The sequence below is a fragment of the Strigops habroptila genome, chromosome Z (assembly GCF_004027225.2).
Source record: "Strigops habroptila isolate Jane chromosome Z, bStrHab1.2.pri, whole genome shotgun sequence".
NCBI classification, from domain to species: Eukaryota; Metazoa; Chordata; class Aves; order Psittaciformes; family Psittacidae; genus Strigops; species Strigops habroptila.
The window spans coordinates 14,872,165-14,896,937 of record NC_044302.2 but is presented as its reverse complement, the minus strand read 5'-3'; the positions used below and the strand labels follow the sequence as shown (position 1 = coordinate 14,896,937).

The window sequence follows — 24,773 nt, the reverse complement described above, 5'->3', positions numbered from 1 at the left end:
CTCGTGACGCACAGCAATCCAAACCTAATAGCTGTAAGACTGCAGACGACCTTCAACTGTTGAATTGTCATGCAACACAAATAGGAAGGTATGCATGATTTTCTAGATAATTTCATATTTCTCTGTTTTGGTGCCATCTTAACATTTTGGGGCTAAATAGCAATAACATTCAAGTCAGGTTAATTGGGAATATTCCGATAAATAGTGTGTCACTGTAAGGCACCAGATTTCAAAGCCAAAGCAGTTTTGTAGGAGCCACAGTGGCCAGCAGCTCAGTAGTCAGGGAGCCATGCAAGAAATCTGGGAACCTGCTGTTCAAACGTCTCTGCCAGATTTAACCAGACACACAAATATATATGTTTTACATCCTCACTAAGCTATCAGTCATCAGGCAACAGACTGCTCCAGAGCCTTGTTCAATTGCTCCTGATCAGACTGGGTCATTTTACATAAAGTATCCATTGAAAGCTGGTCTTCGATGAACTGGAGAGAAGTATTTGCTATTAAAGCTGGCGGTTTTGAAAAATCTCTTCCATGCCAATATCTGACAAGAACTTTATTTCATATCCCAAACCTTTCTGTGGAATAAGGAACGTTTTTGACATTGTATTGCAGAGAAACAGCCAGGGAAGGCCCGAAAATGAAAATGGCAATGCAGGAAATAATTTTATAATCTTGAGCTTGGAGGCTAAAAATCCCAGCAGTCCCCTACATGCAGCTCCCTCAATTTCAGTGTGCATCAACAAAGAGTTCTCTTCCAGAATGAGTCTCGCTAATACTTTCATTCTTTGTTGATGTACATTGCTTCTGCTGCATTAACTTCAAAAATACTTTGTCCAGGGGAAGGTCTGACTCCTGGTCAGTCTGTTCTAGCCGTACTCAGTTTAAAAACATGAAACCCAGTTTTCCTTTCAAATTACATGTTAAAATGTGAACATCATTATTATTTACCTGAGTTTAACAAATAACTGAAGATAATTCTTCCAGCTCCTGCTTTCATAACTGAATGTAGGGATTATATGGGCACTATTTGAAACAAAAATTTCTATCATAAAGCCTTCGAAGAACAAAATGAAATGTTATGCAGTTGTTACACATCTCAAGGTGAGGAAAATCTTTAAAATTTACTCTGAAATTAGAGACTTTCATCTGCGTATTTATACACTGAGTATTCATAAAAAGGATTACAATTGAAACTCACCTGTCATCAAAAGTAAAAGGATGGAAACAATGGCTAAGACTGAGGCAAGGAAACGCTGTTATGGTGTTATTTCCTAAATATTTTCTAAGGAACGGTTTCTACCAGTTACTAAGGAAATTAAGGAAAAGTGACAAAGCAACAATCATTTCCAAGTAATAGTTCTTTTTTCTTTTCATTATCTATGCTGTCTGCCTTCAGATCTCCTGCATTGTTCAGATTTCAAAACATTTCCTGCTGTAATAGACAAGCAGGAGAGTTTCTGAGTTTCCGCCTGGGCAAGGAGGAGAGCTCGGCTCCTACAGCAGAGCTCTCACCGGGGCAGCACTCAGTCTGCTGTTACAGGCTGGTACCAAACAGCCAGATCAGGTGTCTTCATTAATGATGGATAATTTTGCTAGGCTCCAAACTTGCTTTGAATAAACATATAAAAATTGGGCTATAATTTTAAAATAATAAGCTGGACTTCCGCAATTCTGCTTATTTTCTTTTCCTGCCTCCTAACCTCCCCAGAGGGACAGGATTGCTATTTCTTGCTTTTGGAAGCACTTTTGGCTCATCAGGGTACTTGTACTGGCAGAGGTTATCTCAGGAGCACTTGTTTCAGCTCCAGAAGTGATCTCATCGCTAAACAAGAGTTCTGGGCAGGATTTACACCCTTCCCCTGGAAACATGGAAAGCTTGTGTCAATTCCTGCTCATTCACAGACTCATGTCAGCTTGTCAAGGACTATTGTTCGTTAAAAATTTAAGAGAGGAAACCTGACAGGATTGTTCTCTTGGTGTTACAACAGTATGAATATTTAATAATGACATGATGATACATTTCTATTAACTCAGCTGGCATTCTGTACTTACGCATAATGGGATAACAGTTCCCTTTATGACTATGCACCCAGTAAAATACTTACATAATAGATGGATGAACCAAAGGTACAGTGAACAGTGCAGGGAAGGCAATGTCCTATGACCAAATTGGCAGAAATCCCTAGAGATTTTCCCCATAAAATTTGTGGACTCTGACAGAATTTCAGAATTGTGGACTCTTGAGCTAGAATTTCTATGTATGTAGGGTATAGATTACTTATAATCACGGAATCTCAATCTCCTCTAAAAATTACTGGAGAAAGCAAATTATCAAGCTTTATCACGCTCTCACTTTCTCATGTATAGTCATGTGGTTAGGGACAGTTTGACCTGAGGGAGGAACAATACATTTTAAAATGTACCTGTTTGATTTACCTATCAAATCTATTTTTTTTTTCCTAATCTTCCAAAGTATTTCTTCAACATACACATTCGAAACTGGACTTACCATAACTGGAAAATTGTTTAAAGATATTTTTCTTCTCTCAGTCCTTTACTCTGTGTTTGAATTGATATAAATAATAAAAGCAAGCAACGATGTTAACAGTCTGATCAAAAGTACTGCTTCTTCACTGCTTGTATTTTAACTTCTTTGTTCAGTAACTCGTGACGCCACACAGACTGTCCAGTTTGCGGTGGGTTAGAGCACAGTTACTTATTTATCCAATTAAATATAGGTCTTCTCTACAGGACTGGAAAATCTGTGTCCTTCAGTCGAGTGGGGATGAATGCTGGGCAGTGTGCAGCAAGGACAGAACTGTTCTCAATCATGTGCGTGGTGACACCGGACTGGTTAAATGTGAAAAAGCAGATGGAACAGTATATAGGTAGGTTGATACACCTGACAGAAGATCTGCTATATACTCTCTCTGAACTACTTTCCAGTCTGGGGCCACAGGCTGAGTCTTACGCTAGCAATGATTCTAATACATGTGAAAACATAAAAGGAATCTTTCCCTGCCTTTATTCTCAACTTACAGAAATATTCTAATTAGTTATTTCAGGTGGGAGAAGAAGAAGAAATTTGGAGCAGGAGAAACATGTAACTGTTGACTCTGCAGCAGCTTTGTCAAAAAAATGTATTCTACTTTTAATACATGCCATTGGAAAGCAAAGCCCCTTTTAAAATGCTTCAGAACTCATGTCCTTTTTAATTGCCTGGAATTCATGGTGGCTGTGTGAGAAAGCCATAAACATATACAATCATAAAAACACATTTAGACAACCCAAACAGAATCAATGGCATATTATTTTAGTTTATTATTCCTCGTGGAGTACAGATTGGTCTTCCTAGTTTGATATTTATTTATACCAAGGAACTACAAGAACATAAATGCCACTCTTGGGATAATCTTAATGCTGGGGCTGAACAGAATACACATTGCATCTGTCTCATTTGCAGTAAAATGAACGAGTGTTTAGGTGTAATCCTGCTAATGAAGGACAAAGTTGAAGGTCATCTATAGTCTTCAGAATGAACATGTCACCACGAAGCTGAAAGAACAGTAGTTGTGTGTTAAAAAGTTTTCTTAAGATATCAAATAACTAAGATAGTGAAAAGGGAAATGTAGCTCTTTGGTTTTATTATTCCTTTTTCTTTGAAGCCACTCAAGGATTCTGTTCAAGACTTTGGCTCTCATATGAAAAATTAATTATGGGTTTTTGCTAGACAGAAGCCTTCTTATTTTGCACATGATTAACAAAGAAAACTCAATGCAGAAGTGAGATACTCAGCAGGGGGTGGTTCTCTTGGAGGCCAGCTCACAGCTTCATGCCAGAACATTTATTGACATGGGAAAATACCCACTTTTATCTAAAGACAGTTAAACACATAGGATATGTGCAGGGCTGTACGCACTGAATAACAAGGAACAGATTCTTGACAAAGGAAAATGTCAACTGAAATAAACAAACAGCCTAGCAGCAGGCTGACCCTGTGCCGTGCCTGTGGGCTGTTTGAGTCTACTGCAGAGCCAAGTGCAATGTTAGTCTTTTGCTAGTATTGTCAGAAAGTAGATTATCAGCTGAAAGGCTGAAGGGTGATTTCTGAGGGTCTGCCTGTAGCAGAACAAAACATGAAGGCAGTATATAATACATACAAGCCAGATCTGCACTCTGCTTCCATGCTATTTTGATTTGATGTTCCTCATCTACAAAGCTCTTATTTTGGGGGTTTGTGTACTTTCCCACAGGTCTTTTCCCACATTTAATATGACAGAGTGAGTTCACATGAGCTTCTCCAACTGAAAGCATCCTGGTTTAACCCTCTTGTTCCTGTGTATACCCCTCAGTTTTTAAACCTTCTTGTTTTGGTCTAGTCGGCCAACTCTGTTTTCTGGGATTCACACATTCAAGAGGAAAACCATCCAAAAGGTACCAAAAAGGTACAAGATTTACAAGTTATAATGGAAGTGCAATGAGTTTTATTTATTTTAAGCTCAAGAAAAGACAAACATCTGTTACTAGTGTATATTTATTATTTGTCCCCAAGTACAGGAGGCTTTTATAAATATCTGTTAAGTACAACAGTGCACTACAAAGAGCTGAGTGGGATTATAAATCTCTGGTCAGACAAGGGGTTTCAGGTGTCAAACAGGAATGAAGCAAATCACTCTGGGTGCACTGGACCAGAAAGCTTTCTTTCCTTTTCTTGTTATACTAGTAAATGAAGAATATTCCCCCACCCGTCAAATACTGCCATTATGAACTACAGGCTGTAGGTTCAAAAGGAGTTGTTAGATTTTAAGGCACTATGCATAAGTATGCAGGAAAGGTACAGAATTAGTCTCAAACCAAAGAGGTCTTCCATGTAGAAACCTGATTTCCTTAAAACTTCATTCCCACAGACAGCAAGGACAAAGGTTTCCTATGCCATCTGGAGTGCCTTTTGCCTTCGAGATAAGGAAATCTGAGGAATGTTAAAGTTGATAAGAACTGCTCCTTTGCAGGAGGATGCCAGGTAGAGTTTCTAAGTTATCATTTCTAAATGATAGGCAATCAGTTACACTAGATATAAAAAGACATGAAGCCACAAATAGAGCACCTGATAACAGCACTTAGGAGCTTTTCAAAAAGGCTTCATATTTTGTCTGATTTGGTTATAGTTTGTTTGCTTGAGCAATTCTTTTGAAGTTATCTACAGTGGTGGCACTGAAATGCAGTGACTAGCATACAATTATAGAACCAGGCTGGCAGAATGATTGAACTGGCTAACTGCCATTTTCACAGCAATTATTATTTTTTTTCTTGTGGATTTTTAGATCAGATCCCTGCAGGAACAGATTGACTGGAGTTTTTATATTATTATTGTGAATGTTTTGATATTGCAGAAAGTATTTTTTTTGATATTTGATTATAAAGCCTTGAGATGATAGCAGTGGAAGGCTCAGAGCAGCTTTCATAATCTATTGATTTTGTGGTTTTTTTCATGGTGGGTTTTTTTTTTTTTCCTACTATCGGTTGTTTGGGTTTTTAATTATTTTTGTGGGGATTTCTCATACTGCTTTTGCCTACCATACAGTGCTGCCACATACGAAGTACGTACAAAAGATACGCTTACATTATCCTGTCAAGTGCTACTAACCAAATAAAAAGCAGCACAGCCCAAGTTTGGTCATGTCACACTAAACTCAGTGAGAGCTTTGCTTTGGCTACATTAAGAAAAGGATCAGGCCTATCTGAGAATAGCTGGATGGTTTTGGTACAGTGAGATTATATTCCAGTCTGTAACTCAAAATCTAGAAGGTAGGTTTTGGGAATTAATATAATTTATATCCCAAAATTGTAATCTCCTTAGAAGAGGAATGGTATTGCCATGTGTAATCTACAAAACATCACGACTATTTTGGGAGGGAAGGCAGAATTTGGTGACAGAACTGTAACTACAGCTGTGAAGCACAGAACTAGAGACACGCTTGTGAGGAAGATGTGCCCTGTGCTCCTGGAAGCCTCCCACCCATGGGAGCAGCTGGATCTCACTGTTGAACCCTCGCCAGCCAAGAAGTCATTTCTGCCCTGGCTTGTCCAAACTTCGCCTCGTGCCGATGAGTGGCCAGTCTTGGTTTGCCCATTGGCTGCTGCCAAGCAGATGGCACCAGCTGTGCTGTCCTCACCTTTGCTCAGCAAGAGCTCTGATTCGTGTTTCCTTCTGCTTTCGAACCAGAAGTATCCATGAAGTGTTACAGGCATGTATTTATTCTTGAGACTTACAATGCTTTTTTATTCTGATTGACTGAGAGGCTCAAAAGTTCCTGTAAGACAATACGAGAGAAAAATAAGAACAGACAGGCAGCAGTGGCATGACCCTCATTTCCTTAGGAAACCAAGATAAAAATGAAAATGTAACCTCAGACCCTTTGCTGAGGGCTTCTCCTTTGAAAGCCAAGATAAGAACAGATATATCCCAGATCAGAAAAGTGGAGATTACTGTATTTTTGTGACTATTTTAAAGGAGTCAAGAAAAGAAATTAATTATGAATAGCATTGAAGTTCTCTTAAATAACCATTGTTATTAAAATTATTAATAATAATTTTATTGTATTTACTCTTCAAAAGAAAAAATGGTCCTATGGTACAGTTAAAACCAGAGCGGGATACCTGAGGGACAGAATGCAGATGTGCATGCAGAAGTGCTCCCCCGCCCCTGCTGTCCACTCAAGGGACAGACTGAGGAGTGGGCTGCTGTCATGTACTGCACCAGGCTGCAACAACACAGGCAGGTAAAAACAACTGAGAAAGAAGGCTGGCACCAGTGTCCCTTCCCTAGGTGAGGTATACATACAGCAGAGACAGCAGAGAGGTTTTCGATTTTTGTCTCATCTAACAGAAAGGAGGTAAGACGTGGAGTGAGCTCACAAGAGGAAAGCCACATGTTCTCCCTGGGCTATGCTCATCTACACCTTGTAGTCACTCATAGGCAATTTGTAACCATTTAGGTGGGTGTTCTGTATCTGCATGAGTTGGCTACAAGCTTTATTGAAACTCTTCAATCAATTCGCTAGTGACCTTGAGAGATCCTACCGTGTGTGCTGGCAATTGTGTGGTTGATGCATTTCCATACAAGGCACTAAACCCTTACATATTGGAAAAGTCATTTGGTCTGTTAGAACTTGCATGGGAAAACACAAATATTTCATAAGGACAAGTGGCAGATTATTCTCAGGCTATTGATTCCACATTTTGGTCTGCTGAAAACCTGCTGCTAAATAGACCTCTCTACTGCAGAAACTGAGCAAAATGGGCATTACAGGGAGAGACTCTGGGGATTTATTGATTGGACATGAGAACACTAATCATGAAATAGCAAGGATTGAGCGTACTGTTGGGACTAATATTTGCATAAAAAGGTAACACTTCAGTGTTGGGAAGCCAGATTTTTTTTAGAACATTAAGAGTAGCTGTTCCAGATCAAGTCATATCCCTTGCCACATCCAGCAGAGCAGGCAGTTCCTCAGGCTTCTCATTTTCCAGCATAGAGAGGACTGGGACAACACACACATAATGTTGTCTGTAACAAGTAAGTTAGCAAATACATCTGCGACACTAGATACATACTGAAAACTAAACTCCTATCTCCAGCAAACCTACAGAATAATATTTTCTCTCTCAAGCATACTGGAAAACAGCATAATTTTTTGATTTTGAAATGGCTAATTGATTTTCTTTTTTATTATTATAATCAAGAAGCTAATTCAATTAATTTCAATCAATTCTTGTAACCAAATTCTTGTAAACTTTTCTTCCTCCTGACATGGTAATTTTGTCAAAGTATTCAAAACTCAAAAATGAGGAGGCCCTTAAAATTTTGAGCAAGACTAGACTGTTACACAATTTAGTTTACTCTTTCACAGCAGTATTTGTTTCTTTCCCCCTTTATCTTTCTGTGTAGTTTTGTCTGTTTTTTATATAGCTCATCAAAGATAGAGACTAAAAATGTGAACAGAAACTTTCTACATTTTTTTTTTAAACAAAGGCCAAACTATATATATAGCTTCAAGCTTTATGACTTTAAGAAAACACATATAACACTCCAGGCATACCTCCCATCCCTGGGTACATTGAATGCCAGGCTGGATGTAGTTCTGGGCAACCTGATCTAGTTGAAGGTGTCCCTGCTCATTGCAGGAGGGTTGCACTAGATGACCTTTGAAGGTCCCTTCAACCCCAACTATTCTATGACTCTATGAAATTACAAAATTCATTATCAGACTAGGCAAGGCTTAGTAAGCTCTACATGTTTGCCACAGAATTTGCTTGGTTGAGACACATTGCAGTTTCCACATATGTCCTTTTCTAGCGCTGTCACTAAACTGGTAGAGTTACTCATGAAAAACACCCACGAGTACGTTCATTGAGGGTTTCACTTGAAAAATAATGTGAACAGCCAGAAACCAAAACACGTTAACAGAGAGTCTATGAGCTCTAACCCAAATCTCACAATATATACAGTATCTGGGTAACCAGCTGCCAACACCTCTGCACAACATGATCTGTTCTGAGTGCTGCAGTATCCCAGTTGTCTCTTTCCCCCATCTTTGCTGCAGTCCTGTTTCTTTTGGATGAGGACAGTGAACTGTGGTTCAGGGGTGTGAGCCTCGCTCACAAGCCCCCAATATCTGGGGACAGTAGTCACTGGGCTCTGAACCAGTCAGGAACATGTAAGGTGTTTGTCAGAGGCAGGGGAAAGTTGGTCAGAGAGAGAAACGGAGGACAGTTGTTCATTACATACCATACATGATCGGTCTTGGAGACAGCATGAAAAGAGAAACCTTTGCGTGCATCTTCTCAGGCACTTGCTAGTCCTCTGCTTTGTCAGTGGAGCCCCAGGCATCTCCACTGGCAACAAAGTGGAGGTTGGCAAGGTATTTGTAGAGGGCAGGCAGTTATATAGCTCTGAATGGGCTCAGAGGACTTATGCCCATGTATTTAACCTGTCTTGTGGCATTTCTCCCTTGTTTTACCACTCTTTGGCCACACCAGCCACCTTATGAATATCAGAACCTAAGATTTAGAAAATAGGTACCTGGTCTGAAACCTAGAACCCACAACAAAACATTCACTACCTTTTCAGAAGCATCTAGAAGTAAAAACTGAGACAAACAATAATTTATTTTTGTTTGTGCTAGTGGCTAGACCCAATGAAAGAGCTAATCCATATTTCCATGCACAAGTCAATGCAAACTGCACTGTTTCAGTGCAGAACACTGAATTGTTGGAGTTTCCTATGCTCGTGTACACTTAGGCAAGCAGTTCTGAATGAATGTGTGAAGACATAGCACATTACATGCTCCTGAAGTGCAGTATGATTTTGTTTGTTTAGGTAGAAATCAGAATGACCCAGGGACTGAGCTCTGCTACCTTAGATGCAACTCCCTCTGATTATGGGCTGATGGTATATATTTAACCTAGTGCCTGCAGTTCTCAGTTTGTCACACATGGCATTCAACAAGGTATCTCAAGCACCAGTAACTCCACGAAGTACTTTACCAAAATAGGGTCCTGAAAGGCATCAGTCCCCTACATGCCAACTTGGCCTGCTGAAGGAGTGGTGGATTTGCTACATATCTGATGAGAGGATTCAAATGGTTTGTTCAGTAGGAGAATCTGTTGTGTGGATGAAAAGCTCAAAGGACCTCACTCATGCTCAATGGTCTTGTAATTAAATGTTACACACTTGATGAGCATTGCATTGCAAGCCTCAAGGCTAATTTACATGTTACCACCAAAATGTCTTATTTTATTTTGCTTGTAAAAATACCGTATGGGCATCATTGCATGTCATTGCAAATGGTTTGCATCAATGATGCTTGGGTGACTCTCAAAATCACTAAAAGCAGTACATAATTACTGCTAAAGAGCCCCGTACAGAACCAATAATACTTCCTCTGCAATAGCTATTTTATGACTAAGATGGCTTTCCTGATGTGACTGACAATGGTAGGATCACAAACAAGCAGCCTGCCAGCAAATAAAGAATAGCTTTTTTGGGACACAAAGTAGTTTGATTCAATTATAGTATTGCATGTATAATTAAAGTGTATGTCACTTTTCCAAGAGTTGCCCGTAATTCAAAACAGTAAGACAGGGTGGGAGGAAGGAGAGAATAATGAAAGTAAATAGGAGCTAGCTGTAAGAACATAGGCGTGATGCCAGTATAAGGTATATACTGGTACATTTAAATGCTTTATGTTGTAAAAGTTGCTTTTAGTGATTTGGGCCACAAACATGACTCATGGTCAGTCTTTATGCAGTGGATAAGTGAAAAGAGAAGCTTCTTGAGACTCTGGGATCCATTTCGCACATACACCTTTATCAGGTTCTTGTTCTGAGGAGGTCACCGCACAAGTAACTTTTCAATGAAGGCATATCAGATGGACTGAACTGCCATTTCTTACAATTCACTATTTGTTAAATATTTATTTGACTGACTTCAAAGCAATGCTAAAGCACTGCAACCATTTATTGGAATATATTAATAATAATACATTAGAGTTTCATTCACTGAATTCCAGCTCTTAGAAGAACAAACAGCCTTCTGCAGATGCAGAAGAAAGGCAAAGAAATATTAGATGACTTACCCACAGTCTGCAGCAGGTGAGAGGAAGAATTAGAAATGGAGCCTCTGGCCTCTGGCCTTTCTTCCAAATCATCTTTCCTGTATTTGTGCCATGGTAAAATGATTTTGCATATGTCCTGTCTTGGAAATATGAAAAAAATATGCAGTATGCAAAGCAGCCAATTGGACTGCCTTTTGGAATATATCATCATTTATGAAAGGTGCATCTTGAAGCCTAAACAGATTGTGTGCAATTAATTGCAAACTGTCAGAGACTACAGCACTTTACTGCCAATTTGTAAATCAAACCTACTATGCAAAAAGACTTAGGCAAGTGAGGTGAGTTTCTGTGGATAAAGTAAAGGCAATGCACAAATACAGTGCAATACAATTTTTACATTCCAGCCTTTAAGAATATTGCTGACCCTGTAAGAAAAGGGTGTGGTGCAGAGTCCTTGAATGCAGCTAGGCTTCTCCATAGGTAAATGTTTTCTATAACCCACATGAAGAAGCGCTGGCTTACTTGAAAAGCTAAAAGAATAGAAAAGTCATCAAGTGAAAAAAGAAAAACGTATTTTTTGTCAAAATAATGGTAAATACATAAGCCTTTTTCTATCCTAAAGATGTGCTGAACAATTGTGATGAAGTGTGGATCATTCCAAATATAGGGGACTGCAAACAAAGCAGATTCCTTTATGTCCTGATTCTGACCGTCAAATGATCTTTGTTATAAATATGCTCATTCTGGTGGCTGGCCAATACCTGACTCAATTCCTTATCCAGTGCTGTCTAGCTCCCTTTGTATCACTGCTGTTACCACCCTATATCTCATTGTTCCCCTCTGTAATATTCAATAAATACAATATGTTTGGTGCCACTGCTGATCTGCTGAGCCAGTCAGTGGCCAGCCCAGTGACTCAGGCTTGGTCTCAGCTTCAAAAGAAAAATGATGATGCCTGTCTTTCTAGATTTGAACCCCTCTGGTGAACAGCATCACAAATGTAATACAGACCTTCAGTAATTACTGAAACAGCAGTTTGTCACCAGCTGCTGGAGGCACTGATGGACAATCTGCTTGTGGGTATAGTTAGAGGAAGGAATATGTAAGAAAATATGATATTTGTGACAGGCTTAACTTAGAAGTTTTTTTCAGGGGATGAAATGGACATGTGAAGCAGTGTAAATGAAGAACTAGGTACCCATATTCATCAACAATTCATTACACCTCTCTGGTATTTAATATGTATGAAAAAAATATTCCAGTGTAAATAAGAATTTGGCCCAAGCAGTAGTCACAACTACATGAAGTGCAATTTGTATCTCCTCTGAAGTTCATGTACATTAGCAGTTTCCAGAACAAGTAGATTTGGCCCCTATGGAAGAGCAGAACTGCCTACGTATCCTAGTCACCCTCTGCACTGGTGCCATTGAGGGGGTCCTTGTGATGCTCAGTAAATAAAGAAAACCCTTCTCTACCCCTCTGAGCCTTTTAGCAGGCCTGGAGCTTACAGCAACATACAGGCACCTCCCTGTGCTCTGTGAACCTGAAAAAATGGAAATCTAAAAGTCCTCTCTTCTTGTGAAGCGGTTCTCTTTATTCTTTTTCTCCCCTTATCTTGTAGTGCAAATGCAGTTCCAGAAATGACATAAAACATCTGAATCCATGGATGGGGAGGTAAATTCGAGGTTGAGAGGAGATGAAAGAAAAAATGGACTCTGAGCTTGATAGGCTTTGGAAGGAGCTTTACAGGGAATCAGCACTCCAAAGGATGCTGTTGCAGAGGAGGAACAAACCTGCCCACACAGGGGAAACACAGGCCCAGCTCGCTGCAAAATCGGAATCTGGAATGGAGACGAAGGAATGCACTGCTTGACCCAAGTCAAATTAATAATGATGCTCTGTTTCACAGCTTAATATTTAAACAGTGTTGCTCCAATGAGTGAATTGCAGACATTCTGTTTTATATACTCTCTCCTCCCCAAATTAAGGTATTTTACTTCCTTTCAGGATTTTTTTTTTGTTTTTCTTTTTTTTTTGAACTAGAATGCACTTGACTCTGGGGACAGAGGCTTTCCTTCAGAAATTTTTGCTGAGTTTATGACACAAATAGCTATGTCCCTCTAGCCTTTATTAACTTGAACCTACACAATCTATGTGTCCACATCCCCTTGTTTGCTATTTGGTTTGTTGCACTGCTGGAGACTGCTGCGTTTCCTTAGAAAAGGCTCTCCCATCTGCAGCTATCGTATCTTCCCCTCTTGTGTCATTCTAGCACATTGCCTTGCAGCTTGACTGACACTGAGGCCAGAGCAGAGCCACTGGTCCTGCCGGGGGCCCAGCGCACCAGGCACCACTTGGCCCCCAGGAGCTGCGGGTGCGGGCACGAGCTGGGCTCCCCAGCGCAGCCGGAAGCCACATGGGATTTTGCCTGAATGAGTATTGGAGATGAGCTCTCGTTCAGAGCCACAAACAACTCTTTAAGGAGTGTTCAGAAGATGGAAATCTGCTATATTACAATTTCAGAAAACAGTAGATGCACACTGGACGTAATGACCTCTCCCTTTCTGACCCTTTTTGGGTTTGCTAACCCAAACACAGTGAGTGCTCTGAACAGTCCAGCTTTAGCCCTTGACCCGTGTTCATTAGTTATTTTTACAGTGTACTGTGCTGAATGCAAGAGATCACTATACATAAAAAGTAGAGTTCAGTAAGCAGTGTGGAACAGAGTTTGTATGCTGGCTTACAGGTTTACTCTACAGTTACTAGGTTAGTCATTTCCAGCCATAAGTCAGGAGAATTTGGTTGGTGCTCAGGGTTTTGACCTCCCTTTCCCCTCTCTCTGCCACTGAAGTCACCTGAAGTCATCATTTTCAACTGAAAAATTTTAAGTGTTATGTTCATCTGTGGCAACCACTTCTTGAAGATCTCAGCCCCACTCCTCTTTCCACTACCTCTGCAGGTGCTCCTGGAAAGTGAAGAGGAGACCTCCACTGCCTGTGCCTATGACTCTGCAGTTTCCCAGGGCTGGTAAGGTACCAGTGTGTGCTGAGCAACACTGGTGCTATTCTGGGATACTAACGTGTGCATCTCATAGTGCTTGTATGTATGTTACAAGATTTTGGAGGATAGAATAGGAAGGGAGACTAGGGGGACCTTACTATTTTCTTTAGAAATAGCCTTCCTCCTCTGTTATCCCTTGACATCTGCCCGGCTTGTGGGGCAGTGTGCACTTCTCTCCCCTGCAAAGGCTTTGTTCTTTCTAGAAAAGGTTTCCAGAAGGATGCAGACAGCACTGAAATCCCACTCAGTCTGCTTGCTTTTTACCAGCCCTACTCAATTGCCCTGCAAGAACAGAGAGGGATCTTTTCCCTGCTCTCTGGAGTAAAGTCCTCCATTACCATGTCATGAAAGAAAACAGGCTGTTTGGTAGCTAAGGAAAAATGCTGACTTTAAACCTGAGATAAGGCTCTATCATTTACACTAATGAGCTCACTGGTGGGGAATTTGTAAAATTTTATGATAAAAAGTAGCTGTAGTCAGTGTTTGGTGGAATTTACTCTTTCGTTTTTTTGCTGAAAAAACACATAACTACTAATAATTTCCCATTCAAACCTAGAGAGAAATAAATGTAGTGAGATTTGTCCCAGTAGGAGTTCAAAGATCTTGTACGTAATCCATTATTTTAAAGATCTGTTCTTTAACCACGGGTTGGTCTAAATTCTGCTGGGAAGGCTGTAGATACTTTTAACTGGTTAAATAACAAATGAGTTACTCAGAATGAGGAGCCCTTAATGAAATACTAATATCCAGATCTTAATTGTTGGTAACACGGTTAAAAGTTAAACCCCTATATCTGGCAGTCCTCATTGTGATGTCAGATTTTGATTTCTGATGGAAGTGCACCCTGGCATGCACGCTGGGGTTGCCCTGTAATAGTTTCTATGCTGGGTACCACGTATGTCCAACATGTGCAGTGAAAAAGGGGAGGTATCTAACAGCCTTTGTTACCTATCATGTACTGTCAGAGCAGTAAACAGCAAGTGTTAAGGGAATCTCCCAGCTACTGTAGATTACAAGGACTTTGACTATTCTGTTCAAAACCAGAATAAATGAGCTTGGCTAGAAAGAGTAACCCTGGTACAAAACTAGTAAAAGTGGAAGAAAGGAAAGGGGTGAGAGTAAGCGGACAGGAATAGAGATGTCTCCAGCTGAAGGGCTGGAAAACTCTCACAGTTCAGCATCCATGTGAGACATAAAAGAAATTCCAGAATGTTTTCTCCCCTCTCCATTTGAGGTGTTTAAACTCCACAGAGTCCCTGGTTCAATGCCTGGAAAAGCCAGCCAGAGATGCAATACCACGCATGGACTTCATTGTGTGTGCAGCACTCACTGCTGCGTGCAGAGAATAAATAAATCCTAATGAAATATTCCACATGCCGGTTGTACCCCTGCAGCCTTGTTTTCTACTTAGGGGTAGCTGTGTCTCTGCAGTGCTGTCTCAGCCACCTCATCACTCTAACAGTCATGGTTTTGACTCATCACTTTGATAGCAATTTTGGAAGGGGTGCTGGGTTGTACGATAGCACTAATCCCAGAGCAGGAATAGCAGAGCGATAAGCAATGAACATGGAGACTTGGATGTGGACTTGGACTTGTGCTGCTGAAATGAAACAGACAGACAAAAGGGAGAAAGTATGTAACAGATAGGAGAAAAATGTTTGGAAGGGAGACAAGAGGGACATCTGGTATATGGGCTTATGTTACTGATGTATTTTCTAACCCCATGAGTCCTTCAAGCACTGGGAATATGGGAAAACAAGACAGACCAACAAAACGGATTGGTGTGAGCAACTGTGAAGTGGCTGAGAAGCTGGTCTTGCATGCGAGTGATCACAATTACTATAATCTTTCAAGAAACATTGCATTTTTCACAAAAATATTGCAAACCCGTGGCTCTTGTACCTCTGTCTTGATATGGCTCATCATGAGATTTGAATTTACTGATACATAAAAGTTTGTGTCTACTTGTCTCCTTCCTGGCTAGCTTCCCTCCATCCTATACCCATCACTTTATACCCAATACAGAAGTGCTGAAGTCTTGCTGCTTTTCTTTGAGAAGAGCAACCACTAGAGGGAAAGATGCACACGGAGACGTTCCCTTCAGCATCAGGGGTGCTTCCTCCGTAAGTAAAAACAGTCAGAGTTTTACCAAGCATTTGTAAGGTGGCCTGGTTTATCCTTTCAGATAAAATATATTAAATGAGATTAGTTTTAGTATTGCAGTTCCACCGTACATCCTGAAACACAGCCAAAAGTAAGGGCCAAAAAAAAGTAATCATTGGCTAAATTACACAGAGGAGATTGGATTACCTGTTCAAACAGGGCTCTTAATTCTGCGTATAAATAGAATCCACAAATACAAGAGTACTTCAGTAGAAAATAAAGCCAGCCAACAGCCCCTAATAACCCCTAATTATTAGGAGTTTCAGTTAACATTTGGACAGCTTTGTTCTTAATTCTTTTAAGTCTGAAGAGGCAGCATGACCGACATGGCCACATTTACAATTACGCTGATCACACATGCTGTTCCAACCCATGCTGGCTTTAGCTGAGTGTTTTCGGGAAGCTTGGGTTGGGACTTTGCCCTGTTAAAATATAATTACCTATCTGAATAGCAAGTAATTTCCAGTTTGAGTTATTTATTTGTAACAATGCACTTGTTTTGACAGAAGTCTATGAAAAGAAAAACAAATCAAGCTCCTGACCTTGGCATCATGACTCACTTAAGATTTTTTTGTACCTGAAAGAAAATCTGCTAATATCCCATCCAAGTAATGAATTAGCTTGCTTGCTATCAGTGAATATAGCAACAGAGATCTAGCTGCAAAGCAGATACCTCTTAAGGTAAGACTCAAATCCAATGTATTTTTTTTTTAAAGAAAACAGCTTGACAGCACTAAACTATATCTGGACAGTTATGACTGTATAAACTAGAATGTTTAATAGTTGTCTCAAGGATGGTGTTTTCGAATGTCTTTAGCAGTGAGCTAATATTCTTTCCCAGTTTTAAAATTGTCCTATGTAATATATATATATGGGAGATTAGAAGTCAAATACTATATTGCAGGAAGTCAATAAAAAGCAGCAGATGGCATTATCGACATTACCTTAATAAACAATGTTGTTCTTCAAAATATACCAGACCCACTATCTGTGCAGCCAAATGATCCTTCAAGGTAGACAATTTTATGTTCATTTACTGCTGCAATCCCTACTTTGGTCAGGGCAGTGTAAGAGTTTCCTGTTTCACCTTCTGTTTGCAACTACCATTATGCACCAAAAATTCCCACTTCCAAGACTGAGGTTTGCCACGATTGAGAACCGCAAAAGGTGAATTTTGATTTTGACATTTTATCACAAACTTTTTGAACATTTCAAAACACATAAACTTACAGGGAAAATGCTAAGCTTATTCTATTTTATATTCTCTGGCCAGAAGTGAGATCTCAAAGTAAAAATCAGAACTGTTTTTCTGTAGAAAGGAGTGCATGATTAATTTTGGGAAGCAATCTGGTTTAATTTGGCCAAATAAAATTACAGAACATTTGCATATGAGCATACACAAATGATCACTTAGCAGTTATTCTCAGGTACACACCTTGGAAAGCATAGGCACTCTTTAGGTGTTCATGCTACCGATGGGTTTTACCCTCAGTGGTGCCATCTTTGTCCTGCAACCACAAGTGATCCTGAGAGAATTTCCCTGCCTGGTGGTGTTCTCTCTTCCCTGGGACCTGACCCAGCCTGTCTGTGCTATTTTCTGTCCTTTCTCTGTGCAGCCTGCTCTGGCAAGCCTCTGTGCCCTTTCTTATTCTTCAGGGTGTGGAACATTACAGATAATTTCTGCTGGATGGCACCTTAACACTTCATCTGCTCCTGCTGTGCACTCTCTCACTGAACTCAGCCTGCTCTTTGAGATACCTTAATTGCTTGCTGTGGAAGCTGAAGGTGACACTATAAGCAAATCACCATAAATACATGCAAACCTGTCTTAGAACAGTAAATCAGATGGTTGTAGGTAGCGCACAGTATGGATCAGCAAGACCTGTTCTGCTCTAAATCTCATTTTTCCCCAATGTCAGACTCTGTACAGAATCCCAGCAGATGCTTGGGAAGACAAGTATCTTAACTTTATATGGGTATATATAAATCCCTGAATTGCTTTTTGCTGTTTATACTTCATAAACTAATATAGCACTGAATCAACTGCATTTTGAGAACTGTGAACAAACTGCATTTTATAGAAGTTATCCAGTTACGGGTTAGACCTTGCATTTCTTACTCAAGAAGGATTAAATCAAAAGGCAAGTAGTCTGTAAAAAGGTGGTTTTATACACAGCTAGCTAAACTCTTGATAAATTATTCTCTCGAAGGAAAAAGAAAGGTTTCCAGTAGATTTCTCTGTAATTGTTTCCAGAGAACCTTATGCTTGCCCCCCTCAGAGACCTTCTTTCTAAGTGAAGCTAAAGTCAAATATCTAGTGAGATTGAATTTCTAAGGATGATTTTCCTAAAACAGGATTAAGTCTCACTGAGAGTAATGCAGGGCAGGTAATGTTGCTGCAGCTCACGATTTAAACTGTTTTGTGGCTAAATTATATTTTGATTGCTACAGATAACAATTTAGTACCTCTGAGTTTTAAACTTGCATTTGTAAGAAGGTTATTTTGATCTCTGTGTATTTTTTTTTTTTTTTCTGGAACAAAATAAGTAACCCTCTCATCCGAGCAGGATAAGAACCATCCTGAAGCGGTTCTTCAGAGACTTATGAGGATCATTCCATTATTTCCCACACTTCCCCCCCCGGTTATTCTCAAACAGTTTCTTTGAGTTTTTTCTTTAACCATGGGTGGAACATTTGGGGAGTTTCACAGACTAATAGTCTGTGGTCAATCTGTCAACATGGAAGACATGGCTGGTTACCGTGCAATGGACAGACAGTTGGCACATTTTCGCCATATCCTCAAAAGTATTTCTTAAAAGCAAATATCAAAGACCTCTGCTTGACAAACAGTTTCAGTCTAATATCTACAACATCTGTTAGTTCCTTAACACCATTCCCATTGTATCTGAATGACTATTGCCCTATTGTATTTCAATGACATTGATTAACAAGGCAGTTTGTAATTAGATGGGGTAATGTAATTCCTGGCCCTCTGTAAACATCTGGATTTGCAAATCTGCATTCCTAGCTTGGGAGCTCTCTGCCACACATCACTAATTACGCCATGTTCTTGTATATCATCCTACATCCTCCTGCTGAGCATCTCTTCTTTGTTCCCAGCGCGAGTCAGAGGCTGTTGTCAATACAGAGAAAATCAACATAACAGCCTAGCACTGCATGTGACATTTAATGAAAATGAAGTAATGTCTAATTTGCATGGCTGGTGTTACTTTATTAAAGCCAGAACTGCAGAAGCTGGGTGCTATCGTGCTAGTCAAGTGTGCAAGACTGATTGTCTGTGCCAACAGTGGTGTCTGGCACAGGAAGCTCCGCATCCCCGCCTTGCCTGCCTGCCCACCTCCTCTGTGAGGAATAGGGCTTCTGGAAAGTGACAGATTTGTTCCTTTTTCCAGGCCTATCTGTTCTTGTTCTTTCTGTTGACTCCATCCCTCAGAGCCTGTGGAGCGGTCGAGGTGGCGGGAGGAGGAAGGCCACCCTGACTCCTCCCAGGGGTCCCCACAAACAGCGAGGACAACTCCCAACTCAGGAGGAAAACCCCTCCTGCGTCCAAACCAGCAAGCTGTAACTAAATAGCTCTGTAGCACGAAAGAATTGACTTCTGTTGTGTACAAGAAGTCTCTTAAAGGGAAATATATGAATACATAATTTTTTTTACATAAAAGAAAGCTGCCATGTATGATGAAAAAACACACAGTCCAGCACTCAGAAAACTGAAAAGGGCACAGTTGTGCTCCTTCAGTTCCCATTTCCCCATGTAACCTCCCTAGTACTGACAAGGGTGTAGAATGTCAATTTTTACTGGTTTTTATTTGCTTTAACAATATTAGTACCCCTTAGAAATATTAATTTCATTTTTCATAAAGTTTCTGATTCTGCCTTTGGACTCAGTTAAGAAGGTAAGCAGTAATAACACATTATAAATCATAAGCTTATGCCTGGAAGTAAAACATGTCACACCTTCTAAGAGGCTGTGACTCCTCCCGCTCAGTTTTATCTCAGTTTTTACTTTTCAGGAGAGTTTTTGTTTCTATTTTGTCACCTCTTCACTTCCATTCTGACCACTTTCCTTCCCCTACGATCATTTTACAACTACACTGCTTTCCAGACCGCTTCACTGCTGAATGTCTAACATACAGCGTGGGGTACTTTGGTCCTCCCTGAGGTTGGAGGCCATTGGTTACAACCACATCTGGCCCCTCAGAGCCAGCCAGTGCCAGCCCACGGGCAGGCTCTGGTACTTCAGAGACTTCTGTCCGAGAACTGTACAGGCACAGCTGTAACCGAGCAGGGCAGGAACGTGAAGAAAGTTTTATTTGTAGCAGTTTTCAGAAAGTAATCGATTTCCCAGGTAAAATCTTAAGAATCACACAACCCTAACAGCACAGAAAATACATGAAAGCCTTTACCCAAATTCATAGTGATTTGCAATGGAACCCAGTTTTGGATGACATTCAATTTCCCAGGGAGGATGCTACAAACTCCATATAAGTTTTTATCTCTGAATATAAGTTTAATTTTGCAAACCGATTTGCCAGTTAGAAAGTTGTTTTGTTCCCGTGGTTTGTTTCAAGCGGTCCATCCGTAAATCTCTTCTTTCGCAATCCCGGGCTATGGTTTTTTGAGAGCACATCCAGGACGCGCACTAGCCGCATGTCCACCACGACAAAGCAATCTGGACTTTAGGAAGCAACAATGGCCCTAAAAAAGCGGCCCGGGCTGGAGCCCTCCGGGCAGGGCACGAAGCGCGCGGGGCGGGGCCGACCCCAGGCCGGGACCTTTCGCCACAGCCGGGCGCTCGGACGCGGAAAAGTCTCTAGTTTTGTGAAGTTTCTTGCTGGGGAAGCCTGGCTGGGGCGCTGCGTTCCATTCCTCCCCGGGATGCGAACGAGGCGGCTGCAGGAGACAGCGGAGACCGAGGATCCCGTGAAAGGGGACCCTCAGCATCCCGCCCCTCAGTACGATCTCCGGCGGGGAGGGCGCAGAGGGGCGGATCCGTCCGCGGTAATGCTGTTTCTGCTGTTTTCCGCCGCGCAGCAGCCCGTTTCCTTCCAGCTCTCCTCGCCCCGTTCCGGCCGCCGGGCCCTCAGCCAGGCTTTGCCCTACACCCCGGTCCTCGCCGAGCTGCCGCGGGCCCCTCCGCTTCGCGGGGGCTCTCCCGCCCCGCGACCCCCACCGCGCCTCGGCGCTCCTACCTGTGCGGCTGGGCTCGGCTGGGCTCGGTACGATGCGGTGCGGTGCGATGCGGTACCGTGCGGCGCGGTACCGTGCGGTGCGGCGTGGGCGGCTGCTCGGCACCTGCTCCCGCGCCCGCGCCCGCGCCGCCTAACAAAAGCGACGGCGGCAGACGGACTGTGCGGCCATTGGCGGCGGCGGTGCGCGGCGGGCGCCGGTTGGGCCGGGCGCGGCGGAGGCGGGCGCGGGGCGTTGACGCCAGCGCGGGGCCGGTGAGGAGGCGGGGTCGCGCCTCGCGCCGTCTTTGTGCTCGCCGGCAGCCCCGGCAGCGCCGACGCCTCCCGCCGCCTCCCACCGCCTCCCTCAGCCCCGCGCGGCGCGGCGGGCGGCTCCGCACCGCACCGCTCGGCCCCGCAGCGCTCCGCGCCGCGCTATGTGTGCGGGCGTTACCGTGCCTCCTCGCGGCCGCTTCCCACCCGGCGGGGCGCCCTCGGCCCCGCTCTGAGAGCGCGGCGGGGCAGGGAGTAAGCGGAGCGGAGCACGGACGTGCCGCCCGGCGCGGCGCGGAGCGGCGCGGAGCGGCGCGGCGCGGAGCGAAGGGAGTGCGGCGCCATGCGGGGTCCGGGGCTAGGGCTGTTGCTGGGGATGCTGCTGGGCACGGCGTGGCTGGTGTGCGGGCAGAACGAGACGGAACCCATCGTGCTGGAGGGGAAGTGCCTCGTGGTGTGCGACTCCAACCCCACCTCCGACCCCACCGGCACGGCTCTCGGCATCTCCGTGCGCTCCGGTAGCGCCAAGGTCGCCTTCTCCGCTATCCGCAGCACCAACCACGAGCCCTCCGAAATGAGCAACCGCACCATGATCATCTACTTCGACCAGGTGCGCGGCCGGGTGGCGGGGCTCCGAGCGCGCCGCCGCCGCTGGAGCAGAGAAGTTCCCGGGAAAGGCGTCAGGGCCGGGCCGGCGACGCGGAGCCCTGCCCGGGGGACGGAGGGGCTGCGGGCCGGGGCAGCAGCGGGGCTGGGCGGCGGCGGAGGGCCTGCGGAGGTGCTGACGGTGCCATTCCATTTCCTTCCAGGTACTAGTGAATATCGGCAGCAACTTCGACTCGGAGCGGAGCACTTTCATCGCGCCTAGGAAGGGGATTTACAGTTTCAATTTTCACGTGGTGAAAGTGTACAACAGGCAAACCATCCAGGTCAGCCTCAAGCGCCGCCGCCACGCTCCGCGGGCACCGCGGGAGGGAGCGGAGCGGGCCCGCGGCCCGGCGGGGACGAGGCCATGCGGGCGGCGGGGCAGAGCCATGCCCCTGGGCCGCCGCCAGGAGTGGAGCACAGACCTCCCGGCGCTTCCCTGCCGAGGGGATGGTTCCCCAGGGGCTGCGCAGACTCCCGGTCTCTGGCCAGCCCCTGCCCGCATCAGCCGGGACGGGACGGGAGGCGGTAGCCCGCTGGCTGTCCCCCCTCGGCCTGCCCGGGCCGCCGGGCTGCCCCATGCCGCAGGAGCATCCCTGCACAGAGCCCTGGGAATCGCAGCCCGCGGTGGGCTTCTCACCCGCTCTAGGGTGGCAAAAGACTTCGTAGGGATTTGGGGTGCAGGGAGGTGCCTGTGGCATGGATACGGTAATGAATGTAGCTCTGTATGAGTGTATGCAGCCACCCTTCACACACCTTTTGTATGCAGTTCGATGCATACACATCTCTAGGTAGGGATAATAAATTACCGGCCTGAAGCCAGGTAGCATGATCTGTGCAGGAAATCTGCCCGTGTAGCAATGCACAATTGCAAAAGTGAATGTACAGCTGCATAACACCATCCTGGTGTAAGCACCTTCACACACCCAGATTGGGCAGGTAGCGTATTATTAATGTAGGGTGTGCAGTCCTGGGATCATTAATGCAAGCTGAGCAGAGTTTATTGACTGTGTTGTGGCATGTTGTCTTTGCTTCCTAACAAAGGAAAACTACCTCTTGAATACACTTCAAACGCGCTGACTCTGGCAGCTGTGGCTCTGCTCCTCGCTGTCTCTGAGGTTTCGCATAAAGCCATCTTTCAATAAGTATGAGCAGACCTCTTTTCATAGCCTGAAAACACAGGCACCCTATTGAAATTCTTCAAAATAGGATCAATGTCCTGTTTTATATGCACCGGGTGTTTTGATGTGCTTGTCGTTTTAAAACAGTGGTGAAAGGCTTCTTCCTTTAGAGTACATACCTTTGCTGGGTTCAGATTGATATTTCATTTTTATGGAACTGGAGTTTCAGCTGTCAAAAGAGGCCCTTTCTTAACTAAGCATTTCGCCTGCTAGGCGAGCCCTGGCGGTGTCGTTGTCTGACTTTAATTGACGGAGGGCTTTGTTTTATCTTGTTCTTTAGGTGAGTTTGATGCTAAATGGGTGGCCAGTGATTTCTGCCTTTGCAGGGGACCAAGATGTGACCCGAGAAGCTGCTAGCAATGGAGTCCTGATTCAGATGGAAAAAGGAGACAGAGCTTATTTAAAACTGGAGAGAGGAAACTTAATGGGAGGCTGGAAGTATTCGACATTCTCTGGATTTCTGGTGTTCCCGCTTTAAATCACTTCTTACCCAAGAAAAGGGAGAGATCTCTTACAAATTCACAAGTGGTAGCTGGGTTTAAAGAGTTGTGGACAGCAGACTTTTTACATTCAAATATTAAAGAAGCTAAATCCTGCTTAGGTTTGTGTACACCTGCTTTGAAGAATTACTACTTATTTTTGTTATGTTGCAGCCAACAGGCGGGAGATGCTATAATTGATCAACCCCCCATTTATATTCTCCCACAAAATTGGTTCCCATCCCTGTGTCACTGGTGTAATCTGCCATCGTTTCCCTATGGTTTCTGCCTCACACAAGTAGATTTTAGATATTTCCATTGTCCTTTACAGCATATTTTGTAGTTTTGTTTTTTAAGACATGTTAATCTTGACTCTTTCTCTGAGTTTAACTTTTAAAACAAAACAAAAAAAGCAAAGTATTTTTGAATACATGTATGCCATGATGGAAGGGAAAATGCAATTCTTGCTGTGTACGGGCTGGCAAAGGGAAAATTTCTACATGAAGAACTATTCACAGCCAAGGCTGACTAGAGTATTTCAATATTTCTATGTAATTCTGAGTGATTGTGAAATTTAAGGCTGCTAAATGTTTTGATGCTTGTTTTGCTCTTGTACAATGTGGCCCAACTAAACGCCAGAAAGTATACCGAACTTTTACTATTACTCTGTAATATATGTGTGAATATAAAAAATTAATTTTTGCTTTAATTCAATAAAGTTTAAATGGGACTTTTATTTTTCTTAACCAGAAATGAGGTTCCTCAATGCAGGCAGGCCGGGGGAGGAGGCGGCTCGGCGCTGTCCCAGGGCCGCGGAGCCCCCGCGGGTGCGGCCGCAGTCCTCTGCGCCCTTCTCTCCTCCTCCCTCCCCGTGTAACGTCCCCCCCACGCTGCGCAGGGCCCCGCGGCCGCGCAAACCCCGCTGGCGGTGCCGGCAGCCTAAGTGGAGCCGCCGCTAGGAAGTTTCCCGCCGACTCTTCTGTCCGCTTATTTATAGCATTTATCTGTATGATATTCTATAAACCGTATCGCATTTTATATGTCCGTCTAAAAATACCTGACGATGTATACTTCGATGCTCGTATTATTTATTTGCCAGTATTATTTTGTTTACAGTCTTTTGAAGATGTAAATGCTATAATTTTGCAGTACTCAGAGATTACT

The 24,773-nt window shown here is 43.3% G+C and overlaps 1 protein-coding gene and 1 long non-coding RNA gene across 3 annotated transcripts; one reads left to right on the top strand and one right to left on the bottom strand.

The window, feature by feature from the left end:
- Window positions 1-3,299: 3,299 nt before the first annotated feature.
- Window positions 3,300-21,166, bottom strand: LOC115619923. Of its 2 annotated transcripts, XR_003995170.1 has the most exons (4): window positions 21,056-21,166; window positions 10,641-10,759; window positions 6,177-6,314; window positions 3,300-3,558 (listed from the first exon to the last, which is right to left on the bottom strand). It is a non-coding gene; the product is annotated as an uncharacterized LOC115619923 (long non-coding RNA). The 2 variants fall into 2 exon arrangements; XR_003995171.1 differs by lacking the exon at window positions 3,300-3,558 and having other exon boundaries at window positions 4,569-6,314.
- Window positions 21,167-21,269: 103 nt separating this feature from the next.
- On the top strand, window positions 21,270-24,345 carry LOC115619802 (cerebellin-1). Its single transcript, XM_030512676.1, has 3 exons — window positions 21,270-21,914; window positions 22,114-22,233; window positions 23,411-24,345. Exons 1-3 carry the CDS (start codon window positions 21,648-21,650, stop codon window positions 23,606-23,608), a joined length of 585 nt encoding a protein of 194 aa, XP_030368536.1. The 5' UTR covers window positions 21,270-21,647; the 3' UTR covers window positions 23,609-24,345.
- The last annotated feature ends 428 nt before the right edge of the window (window positions 24,346-24,773 follow it).

What these genes read in the sequence shown, in the direction of transcription:
- LOC115619802 (XM_030512676.1), top strand. Translation starts at nt 21,648, where the DNA reads ATGCGGGGTCCGGGGCTAGGGCTGTTGCTGGGGATGCTGCTGGGCACG. An exon ending in TGATCATCTACTTCGACCAG is followed by an intron (nt 21,915 to 22,113) that starts GTGCGCGGCCGG and finishes ATTTCCTTCCAG; the next exon opens with GTACTAGTGAATATCGGCAG. An exon ending in ACAACAGGCAAACCATCCAG is followed by an intron (nt 22,234 to 23,410) that starts GTCAGCCTCAAG and finishes CTTGTTCTTTAG; the next exon opens with GTGAGTTTGATGCTAAATGG.